This window comes from Trichosurus vulpecula, chromosome 1 (genome assembly GCF_011100635.1).
Source record: "Trichosurus vulpecula isolate mTriVul1 chromosome 1, mTriVul1.pri, whole genome shotgun sequence".
NCBI classification, from domain to species: Eukaryota; Metazoa; Chordata; class Mammalia; order Diprotodontia; family Phalangeridae; genus Trichosurus; species Trichosurus vulpecula.
The window spans coordinates 37,412,285-37,437,127 of NC_050573.1; the positions used below are offsets into that span (position 1 = coordinate 37,412,285).

The window sequence follows — 24,843 nt, forward strand, 5'->3', positions numbered from 1 at the left end:
CCTCTGCTTATTCTTTTTAACTTGTAACATTCACTCTGTATGTGTGTGTGTGTGGAGGGGGGAGGTCCTTTCCACTTACATTGTTGTAGTCACTGTAACAATGGCTTTCTTGGCTGTTTTCTTCACTCTGTGTCAGTTCATGGACATCTTCCTATACTTCTCTGTATTCATCATGTTCGTCATTTATTTTATCCTTTTTAGATTTCTATTTGGTTAGGTTTTATAACAATTAGTGTGGTAGCAAGTATATAGAATTTATTAACGAGCACATATGCATATATTGGGGATGAGCTTAAAAGTTTGTTACTGATAGGGATGAGCTAGGCATCAAATAAGTTTGGAGACCATCCATTGTATTAGTGAGCAATCAGGGCACAATGGACAGACAGTTGGTCTTGGAGACAACACCCAACAACTATGATGGCCATCCACTGGCCTAGTTCATGTGATCCAAGATCTAGTGCTGGAAGGGATCTTAGGATGAGACATAACTAGAGCTGTGAGTTCACAGGTGTAGGATAGGGAACGTCCAGGTTAGCAAAGTCCCTCTGCCAATGCAGACGATCATCTTCTCTGAAATAATCCTAGAGAGCTGCCTGGGGGCAGAGATAAGATGATTTGCTCAAGGTCACACAGCCAGCATGAGTCAGAGATGGGACTTGAACCGAGGCCAGCTTTTGACCCTCTACTGCCTTCTGCCTTTTAGGGAGATACAAACCAAAGTACTTGTGATGTCTGAGGTCGAAGATGGCCACCCCTTCCGGGGAAGGAGGTGGAAGCCCAGGGGATAAGGAGCTGTTGGGAAGTGGGTTTGAATAGGCTGGGCCTTCCAGGCATAGAGGAGTGTGGACAAAGGCATGATGGGAGGCAGAGTTTTTAAGTTTGTCTAGAGCATGGTGTTTGAGGGGAGAGAGGAGATAAAACTGGAAAGGTAGAGCAGCACCAAACTCAAGGGCATTGAATGCCGTTAATGCAGAGGTTATCAACCTCTAATGTGTCATGGACCCCCTTAGTCATATGGTGAAACCTTTGGTCAGTATCATGTTACATGCATAGAATAAAATAGGGAGGATTACAAAGGAAACCAACAAGATCGAAATGAAGATATATTTCCCCCCACCCAAGCGCACAGAAGCCCTGAAATCCATGCCGTGAACCCCGGGTGAAGAAGCCCTGCGCTAAGGGGCGGCATCCCTTGTCTCCAGAGCGTGCTCCCCCGGGCACAGCAGACTTGGGAGGGCAGGATGCGCCCTCTGACGTTAGCCCAGGGCGGGGCTGTTTCCTTCTTGTCCTGGCATCCCCAAGCGCCTGACACGTGGGTTCTGGAGGAGTGAACCCCGGCATTCTCACCAGTGCCGTTTGACAGAGGAGGAAACTGAGGCTCACGGAGACTCGCTTAGTCTGAGCGGGGATTCCAGCCCAAACTTCCAGTCCATGAGGTTAAGCTTTCGATAAGACAACAGCTGGCATTTACATGGCTTTTTAAGGTTTGCAAAGCGCTTTACACATATTAGCCTGGTCCTCACAACAGCCCTGGGAGGTCACCGCTATCACTGGCTCTATTTATAGGTGTAGGAACTGAGGCAAGACAAGGTTAAGTGGTTTTCCTCGGCTCATCCAGCTTCTAACTGGGGGAGGGGGGGTTAGAAGTCAGGTCTTTTCAGTTGGGGCTCTAGCCACTGCGCCACCTAGCGGCGGAACTTGGGAAGTCGGCTTTCTTCCCCCGCTACGAGCCCGGGGCTGGGGAGCGGCCCTGGCCCTCGAGCGCCCCCTGGCGTCCGGAACTCAGCTCGACGGCGGCACCCTCCCTCTCAGGAAGTTCTTCGGAGGACCGGAAGTAAGAAAGGGACTCTCCCCGTGGCCGCCCTCAGATCTCGAGCTGGCTCCGCGGGGCCCCCGGCGGCGGTTTTTCCTGATGGGTCGTTAGCAGCGCGGACAGCCGAGCGGAGCAGCCCCGGGGTCTGCCCTCTTCCAGAGGCGGTGAGAGCTTCGGGGCGAGAGGAGCGCGGCCTGCCCGGCCAACCCGGGCCTCGCCGCGCTGGGGGAAGGTCTTCCTTGGGACACCGACCCTCTGGGTGGGGGGAGGAGGGAGCTTCCCGGAGGGCGGCCCGCTGCGCTTGCGCAGACGATTGCCCTAGGAGAGCCCTCCCTCCCGTCCGGAAGGGGGCGGAGCTCTTAAAGGAGCCACTGCAAGTTTTCCTGATGTCGGTAGCTCCGAGGTCCGGTTTGGCATTGTCCCCTCCCCCACAGTATTCGCCATTGGGAGGGGGCGTGGCCTGTACCTCCCCCGTCTTGGCCTGTGGTTCTGGTGTTCTCTCCTTCCGGCTGCAGGCTAGCTTGGGTTCGAATCCTACCCCCGACACTTCCTGGCTGCGTGACCTCGGGCCAGCCACCCCTGAGGCTCGATTTTTACACCTGTAAAATTGGGGTAACAATAGCCCCTCCTTCCCTGGGCTGAGCCACCATAAAGAAGTTGGGAGAGAGAGTTCAATTCAAGCACTTACTGAGCACCTACTATGTGCCAAACACCGTGTTTGTCAGTAGGGATACAATCATTTGTGAGCATTTATTAATGACCTACTGTATAGCAGGCACAGGGCTAGGCAGTGGGGATACAGAGACAATCTGCCAGCATTTATTAAGCACCTGTTCTTTGCCTGGCTCTTAGTGGGGGATACAAGACAATCTATAAGCATTCATTAAGTACCTACTGTATACCTGGCTCCTTGCTGGCAGTGGGGATACAAAGACAACTTACAATTGTTTATTAAGCACTCACTGTTTGCCTTGCTCTCAGGTAGTGGGGATACAAAGTAGTCTACAAGTGTTTATTAAGTACCTACTATGTACCTGGTACTGAGAATACTGACAACAAATTGAAACTTCCCCCTGCCCCATGGAGCTAACCTGATGCTGTTTCTGCCTTTCTTTGTGTCCCTGGTGCTTAGTACTATGTCTGACATACAGTAAGCATTTAATAAATGCTTGTCAACAGTTGGGGAGAGGGTGAACACAACATCTAAGCATGCACAAGATTTTGGGAGACAGGGAGCCTGGATCTCTGATCTCACCGGCCAAGGCAGAGCAGTCAGTGCCTCCTCTGCAGCCTGGGGCTAGACAGAGTGGCCTGGGACTCTGGAGTCACTTGCCCAGGCTCTCACAGCCAGGCTGAGCACCAAGGCCAGCTCTCTTGCCACCCTGCTGCATGGGGGGTGGGGGATGAAGGGGCAAGAAGAAGGGGGTGAGGGGGGAGGGAGGAGAGAGAGAGAGAGAAGAGAGGAGGGGAGGGAGAGAGAGGAGGGGGAGGGAGGGCGGGAAAGAGAAGAAAGGGAGCAGGAGGGAAGGAGAAGAAAGGGGAGGGGAGAGAGAGGAGGGGGGAGGGGGGGAGAAAGGAGGTGGGGGAGCAGGGGTGGAGGGCGAGAGAGGCGAGCTTGAGCGTGAGGGGATATGGAGACCGGGGGAGCTCAAGACAGGTGTGAGGGAGAAGCTGGTGCCTTTAACAGCCGGCGAGAGAGCTGCTTCTCAGAGGGCCCCGGCTGGAGGAGGGGAAGGAGCATCCTTGGCACAAGCAATGAGAAGAGGGCTCCTGGATTGGGTAGCTCCTTGGGGCGCCTAGAGAGACAGAACCCGCGAGTTGAGCCCGCCTTGGGTTCCAGCCAGTCCCTGCAGCTGAGCTTCGGTGAACCTGTTTTCAGGACTATTTAATAGCTATTTCCGATATAGTCAGTTTCCTTTTGCTTGTTCCTATAGAACCCTCGGTTGTCTCCGGGGCCCTGGGTTGGGTCCTCTCCTCACGGTCCTTCCTCCCTGCCTGCCTGCAAAGTGCTCGGGTGTGAACCATCCTTCCCTTGATCCTGCTGGCCTGTCTCACCCTCCTCACTCTCGGAGCCAAGGGCGCTGATAAGTCCAGCCTCTCTCCCTCTGCCTCTTGTTTCTGGAAAAGGCAATGACTGTGTTTGGGTCCGTTCACCATCCCCATGGCCCCCTCCCCAGGCCACTGCTTCCGTAGGTATGCTGTGTGTCCCTGTTAGAATATAAGCTCCTGGAGGGCAAGGCCTGCTTTCCCTTTCTATTTGTAGCCCTGGTGCCTGGCATTCAGTAGGTGCTTAACAAATGCTTTTGATTCTTTTATTCATCCCTCCCACTCATCTCTCTCATCTCCCCTTCACTGCTAAGCTGTATTTCCTTCTTCATCTGCCTTGTGTGGCCTTTCTCTGTCCTCATCCTCCTCCGTCTCCCACCAGCTTCGAGCCCATCAGCCTCCTCCCAGCCCAGCAGGGCTCTGTCCCACTGCTGTCTTTGTTGGTCTCCTTCTTGGGGTCCCAGTCCGGGCTGGCGACCTGCCCTTGGGGCCCCAGTGAGATGTGACCTTTGAGCGCAGGGGGATTCTTCTCCCCTTGTGGCTCTGGCCTGCTCCTCTCCTCTCTTCTCTTGGACCCTCTCTCCCCAAGGGACCCTTACAGCGGGGCATCCTCCCCTTCTCTGGGTTCTGAGCTCCAGCCACTAGTGCCAGAACACCTTCCTCGGGTTGTTTTAGATTCCCCCTTCCTCCCTCCCTAAGCCTCCCTTTTTCTCGAGGGCGCCTGCCCTCGGGTTCATCCCCTTGGGCTCATTCTCCAGCCTCTGGCCCCCCAATACCTAATCAGCTGCAAAGGTTGTGGACGCAGTCTCCTCCTCAGCCCCCCAGTGCTGGGTGGGAGGCTCTGCAGTCTGAATCATGACCGCCATGGAGGCTGGAAGGGGCCCCAGGCCACTTAGTCTGGCCCTCTTATGTTATGGGGGAGGAAGCCCAGGGGGATGAGGTGTCTTCCCCCAGGTCACGTAGCACATTGAATGTCAAGAGACAGGATTTGAACCCAGGGCCTCTTTCCTCTGGTGCCCCTGACACTGATTAATTGTGGGATGGGGCTTCCGTTTTCTCCAGGTATGGGGGATGTGCCATCTGCGCCCCGGGATCTGACGTGGTCCTTTTCCTTTCCAGCGTCGCAAGCATGGCCCACGGCCGGTCCCACAAGCGCTCCAGGAGCCGCAGCCGCAGTGGCTCCCGTGGGCCGCCGGAGCAGGGGGAGAGGAGGAGGAGGAGCAGGAGGAAGAGCAGTAAGGACAGTGGAAGGAGCCCATCTGCCTCAGGCTCTCAGGGCCCTCGGAGCAGCATGGCCGCCAATGGGGAAGGTGAGGCGGAGGAGCCAGAGCCCAGGGTCTTCTTGGGCTCTCCCTGAATACAGGGCCCAGAGTGGGGTGCTAGGGATGCCCTGCCCCCAGGGAGCTTATATTCTGCTGGAGTTTTACAAGGAAGTATGATGTAAGGAGAAGCAAGGTGGGAAAGGGGGGGGTGGGCAGGAGCAGGGAAGGCTTCCTGGGGGAGAGGGCATCTGAGTGAGACTGGAAGGAAGGCAAAGGTTCTGAGAGACATATGTGGGGAGGGCTCTGCAGACAGCCTGTGTAAAGGCTTGGAGGTGGGAGGTGAAAGGTATGCATGAGGGACCCTAAGAAGAGGCCTCTTGGGCTGGATTGTAGGTGCCCCATGCCTTCTGGGGATCAAAGGGGGGTCCTCCTGGCCCTGGGTTAACCCATGTGGGAAGCAGGGCTGGGGGACCAGTCTGCAGCTGCTCTCTCTCTTCTTAGGTGCCCAGCTAAGTGCCATGGCTGTGGGCTTCTAGACTGGGCTGGCAGGGGCCTTAGGCATCACTTAGTCTGATCCCCTCCTATTACAGAAGGAGAGCCAAGGTCCAGAGAGATTGTAGGAGTGTAGACTTGGAGCTGGGAGGGCCTTGGAGGCCATGGAAGCCAGCTCCCTCTTTGATAAGGAGATAGCAAATGAGATAAGGAAACTGAGCCCCACAGAGTCACAGGTACCGCCTGGCAGAGGTGAGCCTGGAACTCAGGGCCTCAGACTTGGCCTCTAGGCATCTTCCTCCTACGGCAGCTGCTGTTGCCTCTCACAGCTCAGTGTCAGGAGAGCAATCAGAGAAGCAGGATCACCATTCAACATGCAGGTCATTGGAACTGGCCTCTGTAGTGGTCAGGGGATCAAGGGTAACATTTTAACCTGAAAAACTCCAGGGAGAGAGGGTCTGTTTAGGCAGATTCGGATGCTCTCCTCTGCTGCCCAGCTCCTGGTTCTTGGTGATGTGGGTTGGCATCCCCCGGCCCACTTTCCAGTGGTGGAATGTGGCGTCCTTTAGGCTTGTGAGAAGTTTGGGCAGGCGGGGTGTGGGGGTAGGGAGAGCCCACCCTGTTTGAAGGAAGGAAAGGAGGGAGGGAGGAAGAGAGGGAAAAAGGGAGGGAGGGAGGAAGAAAGGAGGAAGGGCAAAAGAAGGGAAGGAGGGGATGAAGGGAGGGAGGGAAAGAAGAAGGGAAGGAGGGAGGGGAGGAAGAAAGGAGAAAGGATGGAAGGAGGGAAGAAAAGAGGGAGAGAAGGAAGAAGGAGGCAGGAAGGGAGAGAAAGAAGAAAGGGACAGAAGAAAGAAAGAGGCAGGAAGGGAGGGGAGGAAGGAAGGAAGAAAAGAGGGAAGAAAGAAGGGAAGCAGGAGGAAGACAAGAGGAAGACCTGCGGTGCTCTCTTGGGGGCCGTGATTGGCATTACAGGGCACCCACACAGGTCTAGCTGCTTCTGCAGGGGGAAGGTGGACCCCACTCAGGCCATTTCTCCTCAAGCTGGGCCTCCATGCCATGGGCTCCCAGGGGCTCTGAGGAGGCTCCTTCATTGGCCCCTCTCCTTACATGCAGAGAGAAGCAGGGACAAAGCCCGGAAGAGAAGGCGGCCCAGGTCCTCCTCTTCCTCCTCCTCCTCCACCTCTTCTTCCTCCTCCTCCTCTTCCTCGGGGGCCTCCAGTGGGGGCAGGAAGAAGCACGGGAAGCGTAAGGACAAGAAGAGCTCCAAGAAGAAGGCAAAGAAGAAGCTGAAGAAGAAAAGGAAGAAGAAGAAGAAGGAGAAGGCAGCCAAGGTCAAGGTGGTGGAGGAGATGCCGGGCCCCTCACTGGACCAGTGGCGGAAAGAACCCCTGGTGGAGAGTGGCCCAGGTAAGGGCGGGTGGGGGTGGTCCAGGTCCGACTAGGGGCTCAGCTTGTCCTGGGAAGCACGGAGGGAGTGCTGGTGAACCTCCAAGCTTGTGCAAGCCACGTCCATCAGGTGCCCCAAGGAGCCAGGAAGAAGAGTAGCTAATATTTACGTGGTGTTTGTTTGCAAAGTGCTTTTTACAGGCAGGCTCTCATTTGATCCAGATCCAGGAAGCTTCTGCCTCTGATCCGTCCTGGCTGTGTGGCCCTGGGCAAGTCACTTAAACCTCTCAGTGACCCAGGCTTGGGGCCGAGAATGTGACAACCGACTTTGTTAGAGGGAGTTTCCTTATCCAGGAATACCCCCCCAGTGCCGCCGCCCCCCGCGTCCCCACTACTTTTTTCTTTTCAAATTTATTATTTATTTTTAACATTTAAAAAACTTCTTTGAATTCCAAAGTTCCTCCCTCCTTCCAGGCCCTCCCCCACACAGTGAGAAGGCAGGTAATAGGGTATCAATTACGTATGTGACGTTTATCAGAGACACTGGTTGTAAAAATTCTTTCCCAGTTTTCTGCTTCCCTCCTAGTCTTGGTTGCATTGACTTTGTTTGTACAAAAACTTTTTAATTTAATATAATCAAAATTACCCATTTTGCATTTCATAACACTCTCTATCTCGTGTTTGGTCATAAATTCTTCCATTCTCCATAAAGCTGACAGGTAAAGTATTCCTTGCTCTCCCAGATTGCTTATAGCATCAGCCTTTATGTCTAAATCGTGAATCCATTTGGACTTTATTTTCCAGTTATACATATGAAATCATGCAAAACATTTCCATATTAGCAAAAAAAAAAAAAAGAAAAATAAAGTGTAGAAATTATACTTCAGCCTGTCCTCAGAGTCCGTCAGCCGTTCATCATCGCCTCTCTGGAGGCTGGTGGCATTTTCCTCCCAAGTCCTTTGGAGCTGTCTTGGATCATTGGCTTGGTCAGATTAGTTCACTCTTTCATGGTTGATCCTCATTACAATGTTGTGGTTACTGTATAAAATGAGCTGGTTCTGCACACTTAGCTTTGCATCAGTCCATATGATTCTTCCCAGGTTTTTCTGAAACCATCCCCTTCATCATTTCTTGCGGTACAGTAACATTCCATCACAACCATCACCGCCGCTTGTTCAGCCGCTCCCCAGCTGACGGGCCTCCCCTCACTTTGCGGTTCTTTGCCACCACAAAACGAGCTGCTCTGAATCTTTTCGTACGCAGAGGTCCTTTTCCTTTTCCTTCGATCAGTCCCTGACTTGTGCAAAGGCTACATTTTCTCCTGCCTTCTCCGGGGCCAAACTTGGTGGTTATAATCACCCCCCATTTGGTTTCTGGTTGATTTTGTGTTTCCCACCTCCGCTGTCGTAATTATGTGTATTGTTTTCTTGGTTCTGTTTACACTTCGCTGGGCAAAGGCCTTCCATAATTTAAAATTTTTAAAATTTTGTTGTTACATCATCTTCATTTCCATATAAATCCCACCTCCTTCCTGATGCCAGAGCCATCCCCAAGTGACAGAGAACAAGAAAAAGTCCTTCCTGAACCTGAATCCGACAAGATGATAAATTCTCTTGCACCAAAAGCCCCCTTTTTGTTCTCTGCAGAGAACCTTGAATTGACTTTGAAAGTTGAAGAACCTCAGGGTTTCAGAGTTGGGGTGACGGCCCAGAGTCCCCAGGGGAGTCTTGACTCCTCATCTGATGCCAAACCAGGCAGGATAAACTGGCCTCAGCCTCAGAGTTCCATTCCCCAGGCCCTGGGATGTGAGAGAATTTTGTAAAGCCCTTAGCATAGTGTCTGGTATACAGTCGGTCCTTAATAATTGTATATTCCCTTCCCCCTTCCGCTTGGGCCCCGTGAATCAAATGGCCCAGGACCTTCCAGGTCGGAGTCACTGTAGACGCAAGACTCGTCCCTTGCCCTTTCCTGAGGGAAGGGCACGTGTTCACCCACTGTCCGTGAGGCACGTACCCTCCCTTTCTCTCCCAGGTGGGGTTCCTCAGATGTCTAGTCCACTGACCCCAAATCCAGGGCTCTGTCTTCCTGGGAAGGTTGGGGAAGGCCTTATCTAGCTGGCACTGACCCCTGCTCTTTTTGGGTACTGGGGCTTAGTACTGACAGATGAGCAGAAGTCCCGTATCCAGGCCATGAAGCCAATGACCAAAGAGGAGTGGGATGCCCGGCAGAGCATCATCCGCAAGGTGGTGGACCCTGAGACAGGTCGTACGAGGTAGGGGCATTTCAGGGGCAGGGAAGAAGCCCCCAGGAGCTGGAGTCCCCCAGCCAGTTTTGGGGGTGGAAAGGAACAGGGCCATTCCCACCCATTTCCCACCTCTCCCAGGGCCTGTCGCTCCTCCCCCAGCATCTTAAAACCCGTGTGAGTCTCCATGAATGAGTCTCCGCTTATTCCAGATGGCAGCAAGGGCAGTAGAGATCTGCTGTCACTCCTTGAAATAACCTTTGGTTTACCCATCCATGCTGTGGCTGTAGCTGAGAAGGCAGGCAGTGGCTGGGTGACTCCCCTCATAACCTCAGATTCTCTAGGCAGGCCCTGGCCCGAGGCCCCTTCCTGGGCTGGCACCTGCTGCTTGAGCCCATACAAGGGGCACAGACCTGATTCTGGACTTGGAGGTGGACCAAGGACCTGGGCTCAAGCTGGCTTTGCTGTAAACTCAGGGTGGTTTTGGGTGATTGGTCTGACCTCTCAGGTCAGATGATGTGGTCTCAGTTTCCAGACTGACAAAATGAGGTGTGGTTGGGCCGGAGGGGTGGGAGAGGGGGTCCTGGAAAGCCCCTTTTAGTTCTGTTCCCTCCCTCCTCCCCTGCTGGGATGTCAGGGTCCAATCCTGCCTCACTGTCTGGATACTTGAATACGCTACTTGCCCAGGGTCACAGGCTGGTAAATGTGGGTGTGGACCCCCAGGTTTCCCTTCTCCAAACCTAATACTCCATCTGCCCGTCCCATGACAGCAGGCTCCTTCTCCCCAGTCTTGCCCCTTGGAGAGATGAGTGCCTTTGAGGGTGGGAGAGGGGAGGCAGTGGTGGATAGGACATACCATGGGAAGCCCCTTGATGTGAGTGAGGTCATGTTCAGAGGTGGGCATTTGGCTGGGAGCTTTTGCCATTTGATCCAGATCATTTCAGAATCCCTTCCCCACCCCAGCCAGCCATGGATCTGGGCTTGCCACCTGCCTTCTATTTAGCAGGAAGGAAGGAAGACCTTGTGTGCCCTGGGAGGTTCCCTCCCTGCCGCTTTAGTCTAGCGGAAAGGTACAAGGAGGCCCACTGAGGCTCTGTCAGGAACACCTTCCCAGAGTGGGGTGGGCTGCCATGGCAGGTGGTCGCTCTCACAGAGGGGAGTCTTCATGAGAAAGCTGGGATTCCTTTTGTGCATGGATTAGACTAGATGTGGCCTGGATCCTTTGATTCACACCCTTTCCTGAGGCCCTGGTCCCTCTGGGGGAGAGGCTTCCTGTCTGCCCTTCCATCGACCCCTGTCCTAAGTGCCCCCAGCCCAGGGTTACCCACTCACTTGACCTGTTCTTCTCTTCTAGACTCATTAAGGGAGATGGCGAAGTTCTGGAAGAAATTGTAACCAAAGAGAGACACAAGGAGATTAACAAGGTAGTAGCTCTCCCCCCAGCTCCCCAGTGCCCAGCCCTTACCCACTTCAAGGGTTCCATCTCTTATCTGCCTGTTTCCTTCCTCCAGCAAGCCACGAGGGGTGATGGGCTGACCTTCCAGCTTCGAGCAGGTCTGTTGCAGTAAGACCCCCACAGCCTCCTTCCTTCAGCCTCCTGGTCCCCTGCCTACCCCCAGACTGCTGGTCTCCATAGACTTGGGGGGCTCCCTGGGAGGGTACCGCTGGTTCACCCAGATGAGGGGAATGGTTCCAGCTTGAAGATGCTGGGCATTATCGCTACTCTACCCACTATCTGAGAACAGCTGCCTAGGCCAGTGTGGGGAGAGGGTTTATGAGCTCGAACTGGCCCAAGCAAGAAATGCATGTTGATGCCCACCATCCCTCCAGGAGCTGGACTGCGTCTGCATTCTCATTGTCCTCTTCTCCCTCCTGGTGGGGGAGCATAGGGTCATCTGACCAGGCCTGGCTGTCCTTGCCCCCAGACTTAGGCCTAAGAAGCTGCCACCCAAGGAATGGCAAGTGGCAGCCAGGCCTTGGAGGCTGGGCTTTTCTAGAAGGGGCAGGGGAAAGGGCAAGGGCCCCCTGGCTTGGTGGTGCCTTGGTTGCATGAAGCCAACTCTTGTCCCTTCTGTTTCCCCCCAAGGGGTTCTCCTGACAATAAAGCCCAACCCAGCCTCAGGCTTGTGTCTGGTCTGTTTGCTAGGAGGGTTGGGCAAGTTCTAATGCTGAAGATCTTTGTCATTGGTCAGATAAAAGATATTTGGGAAAGAACCCACGGAGGGGGCGGAATCTGTGTATTTGGGTTGGAGTGCCTCAGGATTCACAGGCAGAGACATTGAGGGGCAGAGCCATTAGCAGTACTAGCGCCTTGGGCTGGGGGTGCCTGCTTTTTGTTCACTTTGCTCTCCGGCAGGCACCTCCGCAGGTCTGTCTACACTTTGTCCTTGCTCAGGAGTGAGGGCCGTAGGAATGGGACAGGATAGGACAGCCTACTGGCTGACCTGGTTCCCTAATTCTTGGGTTGCTGTCCAACGTACCAGTAAAGAGACTCAGGAAAGAAGCCTTCCCTTTATTCATGTAACATACAGTGATATTGCGTACAGAGTATACACACCCAGGCATCAAACAATGCACTGACAGACAGCAAGGAGAAATAAGTGGATGGTCTCTCACATACGAGCCAAAAGATGCCGACACACAGACGGAATCGAAGAGATGAAACTGGGATGTGGCCGACTGGCTTCTGAGCCAGGGGTGCCCCCAAGGGGGTGGGCCTGGAAGGAGTCGTGTGTTTTAGCTGCATCCCTAAGAAACGCTTCGTTATAAATAAAATGGGATGGAGATGATTGAATATCAAATTGACACTTGGGAATGAGGTGTCCCACAAGGAAGGAGAAGAGAAGGGGAGTAAGGCTTCTACATATGCTTGGACAGTGAGCGGAGGTGCAGTTACTTGATGGTTGGTGTGGGAAGGGGCTGCTTCCCTGCCCGGGGAAGATGTGGTACTTAGTAGGGTTTTTGGTTATGACTGGTTGTTTTCTGATGCTGTAAACATTTTTTTTTGGTATTTAAAAAATCAGTGTTTCCAAAAAAAAAAAAAAAAAAGCTTTATCAACAGCAAATATACCTCATGGAATCGAAAGTGATACGGAAAGGAAGAAGGGAGGGCTCCCTAATTCCGGTGGGAAAACACTGACAAACGTTTGCTCATCTCTCCTTCCGCCACGGAGGGGCCTGGTTCCGGCCTGTGCATTCACACTGGACAAATTGCTGTGCAGGGAAAACAGGATTTAGCCCAGTGAGGCCGAGACAGATGGAGGCTGGTGCTATTGCTCTTGTCCTTGGCGTAGGTGGGTGGGGACGGGGGCAGCCTTCAAGGCTGAGTTTGCAGCAGAGCTGATGGCAGAAGGTACAGCCTCGGGAGCAATGGCTGTGGCTTAGTCAGGAGGAGAGGGGCCAGTCGAGAGCTGGCGCAGGCTCATGGCGGTCTCCTCTGGCCTCCGTTATTGCAATCAGGGTCTGAGCCTTGGCTCAAGGAGGATTCCTCCCCCCCCCCCGAACAATTGGAAACGTTCTGAGGGAGGAGCAGAGCAGGGGGCATGTGTGTGTGTCCCCTCCTCCCCAAGGCTGTGATTGTCAGGCTGAGGGGGAGTTGGCGGTGGTGAGGGGGGCGAGTTAGATATTGCCTTCTTCAGAGACAGGTAACATTGGACTTGGTCCATAAAACAAGTGCTTTGTACAGAACGCTTGAAACAACAAAAGGAAGCTACATCTTAAATGTTAATAAGCCCTGAAGGTTCTCTTTCCTCCAGACATTTTCCCTACACAAAATAAATAACTTTCACTCTGTATATACCACTTTTCTGAACATTTACAAGATACTTTTTTTCCTCTTTACAATATCTACACAAGAGAAAATGTCCACATCTTTTCATACCCTCCCCCCGCCCCTCCCAGACAAAATGTACAGAAAGGACCAGCCAGCCCCAGTCAGCGGCTGGGCACTGGACAAAGGCCATATCCAGATGTTAAATTAATTTCTTCCCAAGAACCTGGTTCTCAGCTTGGTCAGCTCCTCCAGCCAAAGGTGGCCTTCTCTGTTGGCTACTGGCATAAATGGCAAAGCTTGAGAAGAATCCACATGGGTGCCAGTAGTCTGGTGGAGATGAGATCAAGGCAACACGTCGAAAAAGTTGATTAGTTAGAAAGGGGAGGTCCGATTTCATTAGTAGAAACTGGCAAAGGTGCTGCAGGGGTGGTTGGTCAGCGGCTGGGACCTGACAGTCCCAATTTTCGCTTCAAAACAGTTTGTGTTTTAAAAATCTGTATGTGCCCCTCCCACCTGCCCCTAAAGCCCCGTTGAGAGAGTAGAAATTGAGTGAGAGTTTGGAAGTAATAGGAGGAAATCCTTTGGAGTGAGGCTCCAATCACCAGGAGACAGGGCATCTCTAGGCCTGGGAGACAGTGGCAAGGCCCAGAGCCCCCCAAAGCAGGCTGCTTTCACAGTGCTAGGTTTTCACAAAGCAGAGAGGGCTGCCCTTGGTATTGAAAGAGTTAAGAAAACCAAAAGCAGCCAAGTTTTCTTCTTTAAAAAAGAAAAAAGACCAAACAACCCAACCCTTTTAGAAATCAAATCACTGACGTAGAAAGGAATAGAAATATAATTCACTGCAGTAGGCAGCAGCAGCAGCAGCAACAGTGTGGAAAGTGGGGGCTTGGCCAATAATCTGGTTTCAGAGAGAGGAAAACCTGTGTCCGGCTGCTCTCTTCCCAGCACCCCCATCCCCAAGCTCTCCGCTCTCTGGCCTGGAGGTGGGCGTTGGGGGCCTCAGGTGCCCAGACCCTGGCCTGCTGCTCGGGGCAGGCGCCCTGAGCAAGAGATGCCAGGCTCATGGCTGGTCTGGACCCAAGAGGCTCCCCCGCCCTCTTCCCTGCTGGTCAGAGAGAAATGAGCTGCAGAGAGCTGGAGGAGGCCAGGTGGGCAGAGGAGAGGGAGGAGCTGGGGGGCGGGGGGTGACCTGGTGCCTGGCCCGGGCCCTTGGTGACAGGAAGAGCTGCAGAAATAAAGATATGGCCTTTTCCTTAAACTTTGTACAACAGACTTGGTATACATTTGGGTCTCCTTACTGTCCAAAAAACAAAACCAAAAAAAAAAAAACAAACCCCAAAGCAACAAACCCAAACAAAGCTGCACAGAACTCTACCCCGGATCAGCAAATATTTAATGGTCATGCACTACCAACAGCGATGTGTAGCCACATGAGATGGTAACAGGTCTCCATCCTAAAGATCATCAGTGCAAAAACGATGAGGTTTTACAGTTGAGTGAGGAGTTAAAAGAAGCAGGTCGGACTCCCGGGGAGCTGCTACTGTGTCTGGAGAGAACTCAGGGCGAAGGGGGCTGGGGGTGGGGGAGGGGGGACGCCTCCAACCCTGCACCCGGATTACAGAGAATGCACATAGCTGGGTCATCTCCAGTGCTTGGGGTGAATGAGTTGCGGGGCTTTGGTGAGACTATACATGGCGGTGGGGGCGGGGCAGAGAGCAGCAGGTTGGAGGGGCTCTTCTCAGGGGCTCCCCCGGCAGTGGGGGTGGGGGAGGGGGTGATTTCCCTGCATTTGTTGGCAGATGCAGGATGCTGCCAGCTGCTGAGAGAACCAAAGACCCAAAGCTCCAAAACGTCAGGAACAGAGCCCCACTGAAAAGTCTGGGGGACGGTGTCCCCACCTCCCACCTTCAAGGCAGCAGGTTAGGGGCACCCATTCTCCCCGCAGGTCAGGGGCAGGCCCTGCTTCTTGGGCAAGGTGTGGTTAGAGGAGGCTGGCTGGGCCTCTCTGTGGGGGGCTGTCAGGAAAGCCCCCCGGGTCGAAGGGGACCGGAGTCACCGCTTGGTGTCCCCCATCCCTGGGAACAGAGACAGGCCATGTCCTGTGCTTGTCTGTGGCAGAAGCAGCAAAATGCCCGAGGCCTGAGCCAAGACTGCCCCGAGGAGGGGCCTGCGATCTTCAGCTCCGGCCTCTTAGTCCTCTTGCAGGCTGGCACCTGCCCAGGACCCACAGCCTGCTGGCTCTGTCCCCCTCGCCTCCTAGCACCATGGTGACACCTCCCGCACTGGGGCCGCTCCAGGGTCGGCTACTGGGAGTGGCGCGGGGGAGGCAGGCACCTCTACTTGGGCCCTGGGGGGGCCCCCACCTCTGGCCGGCGGCCCCAGCAGCCGGTGGCCACGCTCATGCTCCGCTGACCCCGCTCCCGCTCGCGTTCCCGCTCGCTGTCCGACTGGCTTTGCGTCCGCTCGTGCTTGTGGCTAGGCCCGGCGGGCTGGGAGGAGATGGTCCGCAAGAGGTGGTTCCGTTTGCGGAGGAAGTCACCTTGGCCCGGCAGGCCGAAGCTGCCTTTCCGCAGAGCCATCCGGGTGCTGTTCTTGGCTGGCCGGGCTCGGTGGTTGTACTTGAGCTGAGCAAGGTGGGCAGCGTAACCTTCGGTGATGAACTGGGGTGAGGGAGGGGAACAGAGGAAAGGGTCAGCGATGCCCAGCCCTGGCTGGCCTGGGTGGTCACAGTCCTGCAGGTCTGCAGTGCAGCTGGTCACTGATTTAGAACTGGGATGGACCTCAGGGGTCACTGGGTCTAACTCTCAGTGTTTCTCCCCAAACCCTCCTGTTTTATAGAGAAGGAAGCTCAGGCCCAGGGAAATAGAATGACTTGCCCCACATCGCAGGCCAGAGTCACCAGGACAGGGGTGGGGAACCTGTGGCCTCAAGGCCACATATGGCCCTCTAGGTCCTCAAGGGTAGCCCTTTGACCAAATTCTGTGAAGTCTGGATTCAGTAAGAGGGCCACACTTGAGGACCTAGAGGGCCACATGTGGCCTCGAGGCTGCAAGTTCCACATCCCTGTGTCAGGATCCTCTATCTGGAGCTCCCTACCACCCCAGCTCTGGGAGGGAATGCTGGGTAATTGTGAGCCTGGCCTGAGTACCGGCGGTCTGGGTAAGAGCAGCCTCAGAGTCATGGCTCTCGATACAGGTGGGAGCCTGGAGCATCCCACGCCAGACAGGGCTGCACCTAGCATCAGAGTGGATGGAGGGGGAGAGGGAGGACCGCGCAGGAGGACGGCTCCCGTACCTGGCACTGGTGCTGCAGTTTCTTGGTGGGACGGCCAACGATGTAGATCTGCATGGGGGACAGGCTTATGGAGCTGTAGACGGAGATGTCCTTGGTGGAGCCGTAGGCAGCGTGCACCCGCATGTGGAGCTGGGGAGACAGGGACAGAGCATGCTCAGAGTGGCTGGTGAGACGGTGCTCCTGGGCGCCCCCGGACTGCCAGGCAGAGGGACTCGGGACGAGGGCCTCTGTCTTGTCTGAAATAGGCTGGGAAACCCAGGCGCAGCCATTTCACTTTTCTGGGACTCAGTTTCCCCGTCTGTAAAATGAGGGGGTTGGATGAGCTGGCCTCTAATGTCGCTTCCAAATCTGTGGGTCCATGATGATGGTGGTAACGGTAACAGCACCTGTATAGAGCCTACTATGTGGTAAGCACTTTCCTCACCAGGCAGGTAGGTGCCTTTATTCCTTTTTTATAGTTGAGGAAACTGAGGCAGACAAAGATTAAGTGACTTGCCCAAGGTCACACCGCTAGGAAGTATCTGAGGTTGGATTTGAACTCAGGTCTTACAGACTCCAGGCCCAGCGCTCTGTGCACTATGGCGCCCCCTAGCTGCCACAGCGCGGTGACTGACAAGGCCGTTGTTGGTCCCAAGGACCCTAGAAAGACTGGGTTGGTTGGGGATACCCAGACCAGATCAGATTCAAACACTGATTACTGTGTGACCATGGGCAATTATCCAGCCTCTCTGAGCTTGAACTAGGTGACTGCAGAGGTCCCCTCTGAACCCAGGATCTCTAATTTACCCTGTAGAGGCCAAGTGGTTATCTCTCCCATTAAGATGTGAGCTCCCTGAGGGCAGGGAGGGTGGGGTTTTCCTCCCCCTTTCTTTGTATCCCCAGCTCTTAGCACAGTGCCTGGCATACAGCAGGCACTTAATAAACGCTTACACTGACTGACTGACCTATTACCCTGGCTCTAAGGGTGTGAAGAGACAGAGGATAAGGAAAAGAGGGACCTCCTTCTCTTGTCCTTAACCCATCCGTGCACATGTGGTCCTGGGATGTGGAAGGGACCCCGAGGCCCAGCCATTCATTCAGGCTGGCCTTCCTGGCAGCCTGATCCACAGGAAGGCTTCCCTCAGGTCAGGCCCAGACTCGCCTCCTGGCAAGTAAGCCTGTGGCTCTGGGCTTGGGGGCCAAACAGAGTAAGGAGAACCTCAGCCCTTCACACAGAGCTAGAAGGGACCGGAGGGCCCTGAGAGAGGCCCCTGTGACTTGCCTTTGGGGCAGCCAGAAATCAGGGAGATCTAAGTTCAAATATAGCCTCAGACACTTACTGGCCATGTGGGACCGTGGCCAGGTCACCTGAACTCCATCTACCTCAGTTTCCTTACCAGCAAAATGGGGATAAGAGGAGCACCTACTGCTCAGGATTGTGGGAGGAACACATGTGATCACTGTAAAGGACTTGGCACAGTGCCCGGCCCACAGTAGGTACTAGATAAATGCTTATCCCCTTCTCCCCCTTCCCTTCATGAATGCTACTTATTGTTGCCGAGAGTCATACAGTTATTAAGTATCAGAAGCAAGACTTGAATTTGGGGTCTTCTTGGCCCTAAATCCTATACTCTCTCTCCTATGCTATGCCGCCCCCCCTTGTCTCTCCCCTTTCCTTTCTTTCCCTCTTCTCTCTTCCTCCCTCTTTCCCCCCCTCTATCTCTCTCCCCCTCCCCTCCCCCCTCCTCCTCTGCCTCTCTCCCCCTCCCCTGCAAGCCTTCTGTTCTCCAGACTGAACAACCTCAGCATCTCTGATCCGTCCCCACGGTGCCCGGGCTCCGGGTCCTTTGCCGACCTGGTGGCTCGCCACTGCCTTTCCCAAAAGTGGCGCTGTGACAGGGGCATGACGCCGCTGGGTCGGGCTGGGAGCTCTTACCTCGGTGATGAGGAACTTCAGGAAGTTGGCCTTATGCCGCAGAGGGTCGTGTACGAGGCCATCACAGAAGGAGACGATCCCATGAGGGAAGTTGTGCTGTGCTAGCCAGGCTACTACCCGCTGCTTCTGCATGTCGGGCCTTCCTGTCACATAGATGATGAGGTAGCCGAGGTCCTGCCAGTGTCTGTGGGCGAGGTAGGAGGAGGAAGCAGAAGAGGCCTGTGGACCCAGAGGATTCCACTCCTCGGGGACACCAGTCACTTCTAGGCCCACCTCCCCACACCCCAGAATCACTCCCCATGTACTCTCCCTGTGTTTGGTGAGGTAATGGGGGTGTAGTGCCTGCCTATTAAGTTCAGGAAAACCTGAGTTCAAACCTTGTCTCTGCCCTTACTAGTTATTAGATCCTGGGCCTTGGTTTCCTCACCTGTAAAATAGGGGATTAAAAAACCCTTATAGTGCCTACTTTGTTGGGGTTGTTGTTGGGAGGATCAACTGAGATTAGGTAAAGGTCTCTGAAAACATTAAAGTGTTTTATTATAATTAACTTTACCATTCAGCTGGTACTTAAAGTGCTTTACACACTTTAAACTGCTATATAAATATCAGTTATTATCATCACCTTGTGACATCTAAATTAGAGCTGGGCATTACTTTGGCTATGTGTGTCCCTGATATGTGTGCCTCATCTACGCATTGGGCTTTAAGCAGTGAATTTTGTGATGACTCTCCTAAGAAGGAAAGGATGTATCAAGAATTTGCTGGTCTAAGGCTGTGAGTTGCTTTAGTTATATGTATTCTTTACTGTTGTGATTCACTCCCACTGTACTTTAAATTCATGTCCACTCTTCCCTGACCCATGGTTCTCTGGGTGCGTCTGTAGGACAATGTGCCACAAGCTACTAGATAATGCCATTTGAGTAAATACCTTTTTAAAATAAACTAACTGAATCTCCTGGCTGATTGTTAAGGAGAAGCACGATGGTGGGGGCTTGTGAGCTCTAGTGTTATGATAGCCACCCACAGGGTTATCCTATAACCCATGGTAGCAGCCTCCTTGCTGGGAGCCACTATGAGTTGGGGGAGTGAAGCCAGAGAAGTGCAACATGTTATTGTATTCTCTGTGCATGTGTTATTTCCCCCACTAGGATATGAGTTCTTTGAGAGTGGACGATTCCTTATCCGTAGCCCTCTTATTTATTCAGTCCTTCAACAGGTATTTATTAAGTGCCTACTTTATGCTAGACACTATGCTAGGGAAATAGAGACCAAAAAAAAAATTAGTCCAGAAGCTTACATTCTATTGGGAAGAAACAACATTTACACCAGTAAATAAATGTAAAATAATTTGAGAGGGGTTAGAGAGGGTGGGAACCTGCGGCCTCAAGAGTACATGTGGCCCTCCAGGTCCTCAAGTGCGGTCTTCTGACTGAGTCCAAGTTTTACAGAACAAATCCTTTTATTAAGAGGCTTTGTTCTCTGAAGTTTGGGCCGCACTTGAGGGCCTAGAGGGCCACATGTGGCCTCGAGGCTGCTGGTTCCCTGCCCCTGCTAGACCTGGGATTTAAATGGTATAAGGGGCTGCAGGGTGAGGAAATCCTCACCAACAATGTAAGTGGGCAACTTTTTGGTAACCTGTAGTCCTAAAGAGTTGTGTAGAACATTGACAGGTTAAGTTGCTTGCCTAGGGTCATACATCTAGTAGAGGTCTTCCTGGCTCCAAAGCCAATTCCCTCCCCACTCTGGTAGGCCGCCTTTCTAGAACAAAGAACACGCCATCTTATAGGGCACCAGACCAGGAATCTAGCACTAGAGCTGAGTTCAAGCCCTGTCTCAGGCATTTATCAGCTGTGTGACCCTGGACAAGTCATTTAACCTCTGCTTGCCTCAGTTTCCTCAACTGTCAAATGGGAAGAATGACGGCACCTACTTCCCAAGGTTGTGGTGAGGAACAAATGAGGTTCTATTGATCAAAGTGATTTGCAAACTTAAAGCACTATCTAAAAGGCTCTAAAGCACCATAATGATCACTCTTCTTGTATCATGTATAGTTTGTAAATACCTTTGACTTCACGACGAACTCTGGGAAGTAAGGAGGTCACTCATTATACTTTCCAAGTGAAGAAACTGGGGCTCAGAGTGCTAATTAGTAGTGGAGAAAGGACTCAGACAACCTGGGGCTCCTGCCGTCCATCCAGGCAGCCCCTTTCTGACCTGGTCCTCCTCGCTGTTCTCAACTTTTTTTTTTTTGAGGCAGTCGGGGTTAAGTGATTTGCCCAAAGTCACACAGCTAGTGTCAAGTGTCTAAGGTTGAATTTGAACTCAGGTCCTCCTGACGCCAGGGCCCATACTCTATCCACTGCGCCACCTGGCTGCCGCTATTCTCAACTTCTCTGAAGCATGGGACACTATGGATTCCCCTTTCTCCTCCTGGATCCTCTCTGGGTTTCTGTACCCTACCCATCCATACCTGCCATCACTTCCCCTCTGGCTATATGTTCCATTTACATTTTCATATAACTTAAGGCATCTAGCTATTCATTTTCACATCATGAGCTCCTTGAGGACAGAGACTTTTGTCTCTCTTTGTATCCTCAGGGCTTGGCACAGTGCCTGGTACACAGTAGGTACTTAATGAATGCTCGTTGACTGTCCTGCTTCGCCTCCTACCTGCCTGGCTGCTCTTTTTCAGTCTCTTTTGCAAGATCATCACCCTTGTCCTACCTTCTGATTGGGGAGGGGATGTCCATTTCATGCCTCTATCCTGGGCCTTCTTCTCTCTTTCACTCTAAATTCACCCCATTTCTGTCCAGGGAACCCATATCCACCCACTCATCCAAGTTCACAATCCCAGGTTAGGATTCTTTCTTACTGCTCACATCCAACCAGTGACCAGCTCTTTGATTTCCACAACACATGGCCACCAGCCTAGCTCAGACCCTCATCATCTCTCTCCTGGAATACTGCAATCAATTCTCAGTTGGTCTCTCCTTACTCCAATCCATTCTCCATTCGGCTGACAAAGTGATTTCCCCAAAGCTCAGGTCTACCCCTACTCAATAACCTCCGGTAGCTCCCTATTACCCCAAGGATCAAATAGAAAGCCCTCTGTTTGGCATGCAATGCCCTTCATCCCATGACCTTTCCAAGATTAGTGCAAATCACAGCTCTCCGCACGCTTAACGCTCCGGGCCAAACTGGAGCCTTTCTTGCCTTTCTTCACCTAGGACATTCTACCTCTCATCTCCATATCTGTAAAGGCCCTGGTCATCCCCAAGGCCTAGTGTGTCCTTCCTCCTCCCTTCCATTTTGTAGAAGCCCTCACTTTCCTTCAAAGCTCAGGCAAAGTAACCAGCCTTTGTTGTTGGTCAATCATTTCAGTCATGCCTGACTCTTTGTGACCCCATTTGGGGCTTTCTCGGCAGAGATACTAGAGTGGTTTGCCATTTCCTTCTCCAGTTCATTGGGCACATGAGGAAACTGAGGCAAACTTGAAGCTTAAATTCACTGTACCTATAAGAATTTCAGGAAAAACTGGATGCCTGACTTGGGGAGGGTTCCTGCCTTCCCTTGTGCCCCAGCCAAAGGGCCCTTCCCCAGGGGGTGTGAATAGTGGGTGGAGAGGAAGGAAGAAGAGAGGGAAGGCTGGCCTCTCCTCCCTCCCTGGCTCACCTTACTACATCCACAGCACCTGCTCGCACCTTGGGGTCACTACCCATGATGGAGACGCTGGCGGCAAAGGAGCCATCAATGCTGAAGACTACAAACTCGGTCCCCTTGGGTAGGACGGTAATGTAGCTGTCGGCGAATGTGTGGTCCCCCCTATTGGGAAAGAGCCGTCAGAGCCCCAGGCCCCATGCCCAACCCTGGGCTTCCCCTGATCCCAACACAAGGCTTGCCCTGGGGCTCCTCTGTGGGGGCCCAGCCTCTGATCTCAACACCCTCAAGGGCCTGCCCCCACAAAGCTTCAGGGGGCCACAGTTTAGCATCAGTCACACCGCCATTCCTATACCTTTCTTTCTGCCAATAGAGAGGTGGGTCTCGAGGTCCTGGTTGGCCAGGGTTGGAAAGCCCAGGACTGAAGACTTAAGGGCTGTGTAACCCTCTCATTTTTATAAAGGAGACCACTTGGGCCACAAGCAGGAGTGACCTGCCCAAGAGGATCACGAATTTAGAGCCGGGAGGGGTGGCAGAGGCTTGTAATCCAACCCCCTCACTTTACAAAGGAGAGAGGTCTAGAGAGGTGCGGTGGCCTGCCCAGTGTCACACTGGAAGAAAGCAATCCAGCTGGGATTTGAACCCAGGTCCTTTTAATTCCAAATGGAGCAGTGGAAGCAGCTCCCAAGATCCCACTTTTGCCCCTGGCTCTCCCTTCCTGTCACGGTGGGTTCTCGGTGGGTACTAACCCCGCCCCGGCCCATTCCCCTCCCCCCAGCCAAAGCTCTGAGCAGCTGCCCTCCCCACCTGACCACCATCTTGATGGGGTAGACACCGACGCCCAGACGCTGCTCCTCAGGGATGGTGTAGGAGATGCGCCCGCTGCTGTTGGTGATGAGCGTGTCAAAGTGGACCCACTCCCCGGATGGTGGCTGAGTCATGATGTGGATGTCCACCTGGGGGCAGGAGGGAGGAAGGAGCACCCTCTGACTCAGGGGGTCCCACAATCTTGACATCGGGCCACAGCCTCCACCCTGCCCTTCCCACCCCAGCCTTGCCTTCCACTCTGGAACACTCTTACCCTAGGTAATGGAGATGCTTCTCACCACGAACCATGGGAGGGTGTAGCCAAGGCCGATGCTTCTGCTGCTGCTGCTGGTAGCACCACTACCTTCCCTTGTTCCCCCAGACCATGATACGTCCCCCACCCCACCCCCATGCACCCCTCATGATGAGACTTGGGACTACTTTGCTAAGCCCCAGAAGACAAAATGAACTCTGCTCAAATCCCACCTATTCCAGGATGTTTTTCCTAGGCTTCCAAGTGGCTGATTCTCTTCCCCCTTGAGACAGCCTCCTACCACCTAGTCTCTATAGATCTTGTTTGAACCCATTTATGCATTGTTTCTCTCCTTCATTAAAATAGAAGCTCTTGGAGGGCAGAGACTATCTTTACGGGCTTGTGTGTGATCCCCAGTACTCAGTCCCAGTGCCCGGCCTATAGTAAGCCCTTAATACATGTTCTGTCTTTTTTTGGGGGAGGGGAAGCATTTTTATTTTAAGCCTTTGGGAAAAGACAAGAAAATGTTAAAGCCTAGGTTATGGCTAAACACGTCTGAGAATGAAAGTCTATATTTTGAACTCTTTGTTCAGTTTGTATTTAGCATTTTAACGAGTCACTGTCGTTTCCTAAGACCATAAATTTAGCATCCTGTAAAGTAAGGTTTTCCTCACCCAGGCTCAGGAAATCTCCCGAAGAATATGTTTTTTTCTATTTATTTATTTGTTTGTTTGTTTATTTATTTATTTAATATTTTTCATTTTCAGCCTAGATTTCCACAAGAGTTTTCTCCCCAGTTCTACCCTCCCCCCACTCTAAGATAGCATATATTCTGATTGCCCCGTTCCCCAGTCAGCCCTCCCTTCTGTCACCCCATGTTCTGTCTATCTACCAACTTACCTACCTACATGCCTATCAACCATTCAGAGCTCACGCTCTCTCTTCTCTCTCCCTCTCTTCTCTCTCCCTCTCTTCTCTATTTCCTTCCCTCCCTCCCTCTCTCCTTTCTCTCTCTCTCCATCTTTCCCTCCCTCCGTTCTCTCCCTCCCTCCCTCTCTCCCTCTCCCTCTCCCCCTCCCTCTCTTCTCTCTCTCTGTCTCTCCCTCCCTCCCTTCTCTCTCTCTCTCTCCTTCTGTCATCTCTCCCTCCCTCCCTCCCTCTCTCTCTCTCTCCCCTGCCCCCCTCAGTGTTTAGCACAGTGCCTAACACACAGTGATTAATAAATGTTTGAGGTGTTTTTGTTCCTTGGCTTGGTTTTTTGCTCGTTTGTTTGAGCCTGCATCTCCCTTATCTTGTCCAGGCTAAAAGTGCAACTGCCCCTCAGAGGACTGATGACCTTCAGGGAAGCTCTGCCTCATTCTCTTGCTGACCTGCACTGGGTTCACCGTCCTTGGGCTGCTGGGCAGCCCTCTAGGCCCGGGGCTCGCCACGCTGGCGCTGGTGCTAGCTTGGACACTGGACTATAGCTTGGAAATCCTGAACTCCAGTGATTTGTTACCCCACCCCCCTCCTTGAGTCCCCCCCACCACTCCCAGCAATAAATGTCCATTGACTTGATAACCAGGACTAGTGGATTTCCTAGGAGCCAGACTTCAGCCCATTTTGACCAAGAACTCTAGTCCGACAACACAACGGGCTGCCCTGGGAGGGGAACTGAGGCTCAGAGAGCTAGAAAAGACCTCAGAGGCCATCTAGGACCACGGGTGGAGAAACTGAGGCCTCCGGAGGTGCTGTATCCAGGGTTATGCCCATAGTGGTAAGCGGAGCTGGGCACTTCAGGATGGCATCAAACCCTTGGTTTCCACCCCAGGCCTGTTGATGCCAAATCTGGTGATCTCTCTATGGAAACATTCCTGGGAGGGCAGAGTCTGGCTGACCATCTGTCAGTGAAGATATCACAG

The 24,843-nt window shown here is 53.1% G+C and overlaps 2 protein-coding genes across 9 annotated transcripts in view; one reads left to right on the forward strand and one right to left on the reverse strand.

Moving 5' to 3' along the window:
* The first annotated feature begins 1,792 nt into the window (after window positions 1-1,792).
* Window positions 1,793-11,365, forward strand: ARL6IP4 (ADP ribosylation factor like GTPase 6 interacting protein 4). Of its 2 annotated transcripts, none has more exons than XM_036742130.1 (6): window positions 1,793-1,980; window positions 4,982-5,172; window positions 6,730-7,023; window positions 9,157-9,274; window positions 10,599-10,668; window positions 10,756-11,365. In XM_036742130.1, the coding sequence occupies exons 2-6, from the start codon at window positions 4,992-4,994 to the stop codon at window positions 10,810-10,812; spliced, it is 720 nt and encodes a 239-aa protein (XP_036598025.1). In that variant the 5' UTR covers window positions 1,793-1,980; window positions 4,982-4,991; the 3' UTR covers window positions 10,813-11,365. The 2 variants fall into 2 exon arrangements, with proteins under 2 accessions (XP_036598025.1, XP_036598024.1); XM_036742129.1 differs by lacking the exon at window positions 1,793-1,980 and adding an exon at window positions 3,767-4,009.
* A 376-nt stretch (window positions 11,366-11,741) lies between these two features.
* Window positions 11,742-24,843, reverse strand: part of PITPNM2 (phosphatidylinositol transfer protein membrane associated 2) — a 307,066-nt gene continuing 293,964 nt past the window's right edge. For 6 of the 7 annotated variants that reach the window (XM_036760339.1, XM_036760373.1, XM_036760364.1 and 3 more), the window contains 5 exons: window positions 22,690-22,838; window positions 21,898-22,047; window positions 18,226-18,409; window positions 16,311-16,439; window positions 11,742-15,676 (listed from right to left, as the gene is read on the reverse strand). In XM_036760339.1, the coding sequence (XP_036616234.1) occupies window positions 15,353-15,676; window positions 16,311-16,439; window positions 18,226-18,409; window positions 21,898-22,047; window positions 22,690-22,838 (936 nt within the window). In that variant the 3' untranslated portion in view covers window positions 11,742-15,352. The remainder of the gene's footprint in view (window positions 15,677-16,310; window positions 16,440-18,225; window positions 18,410-21,897; window positions 22,048-22,689; window positions 22,839-24,843) is intronic. The other variant, XM_036760320.1, reaches the window with a different exon arrangement.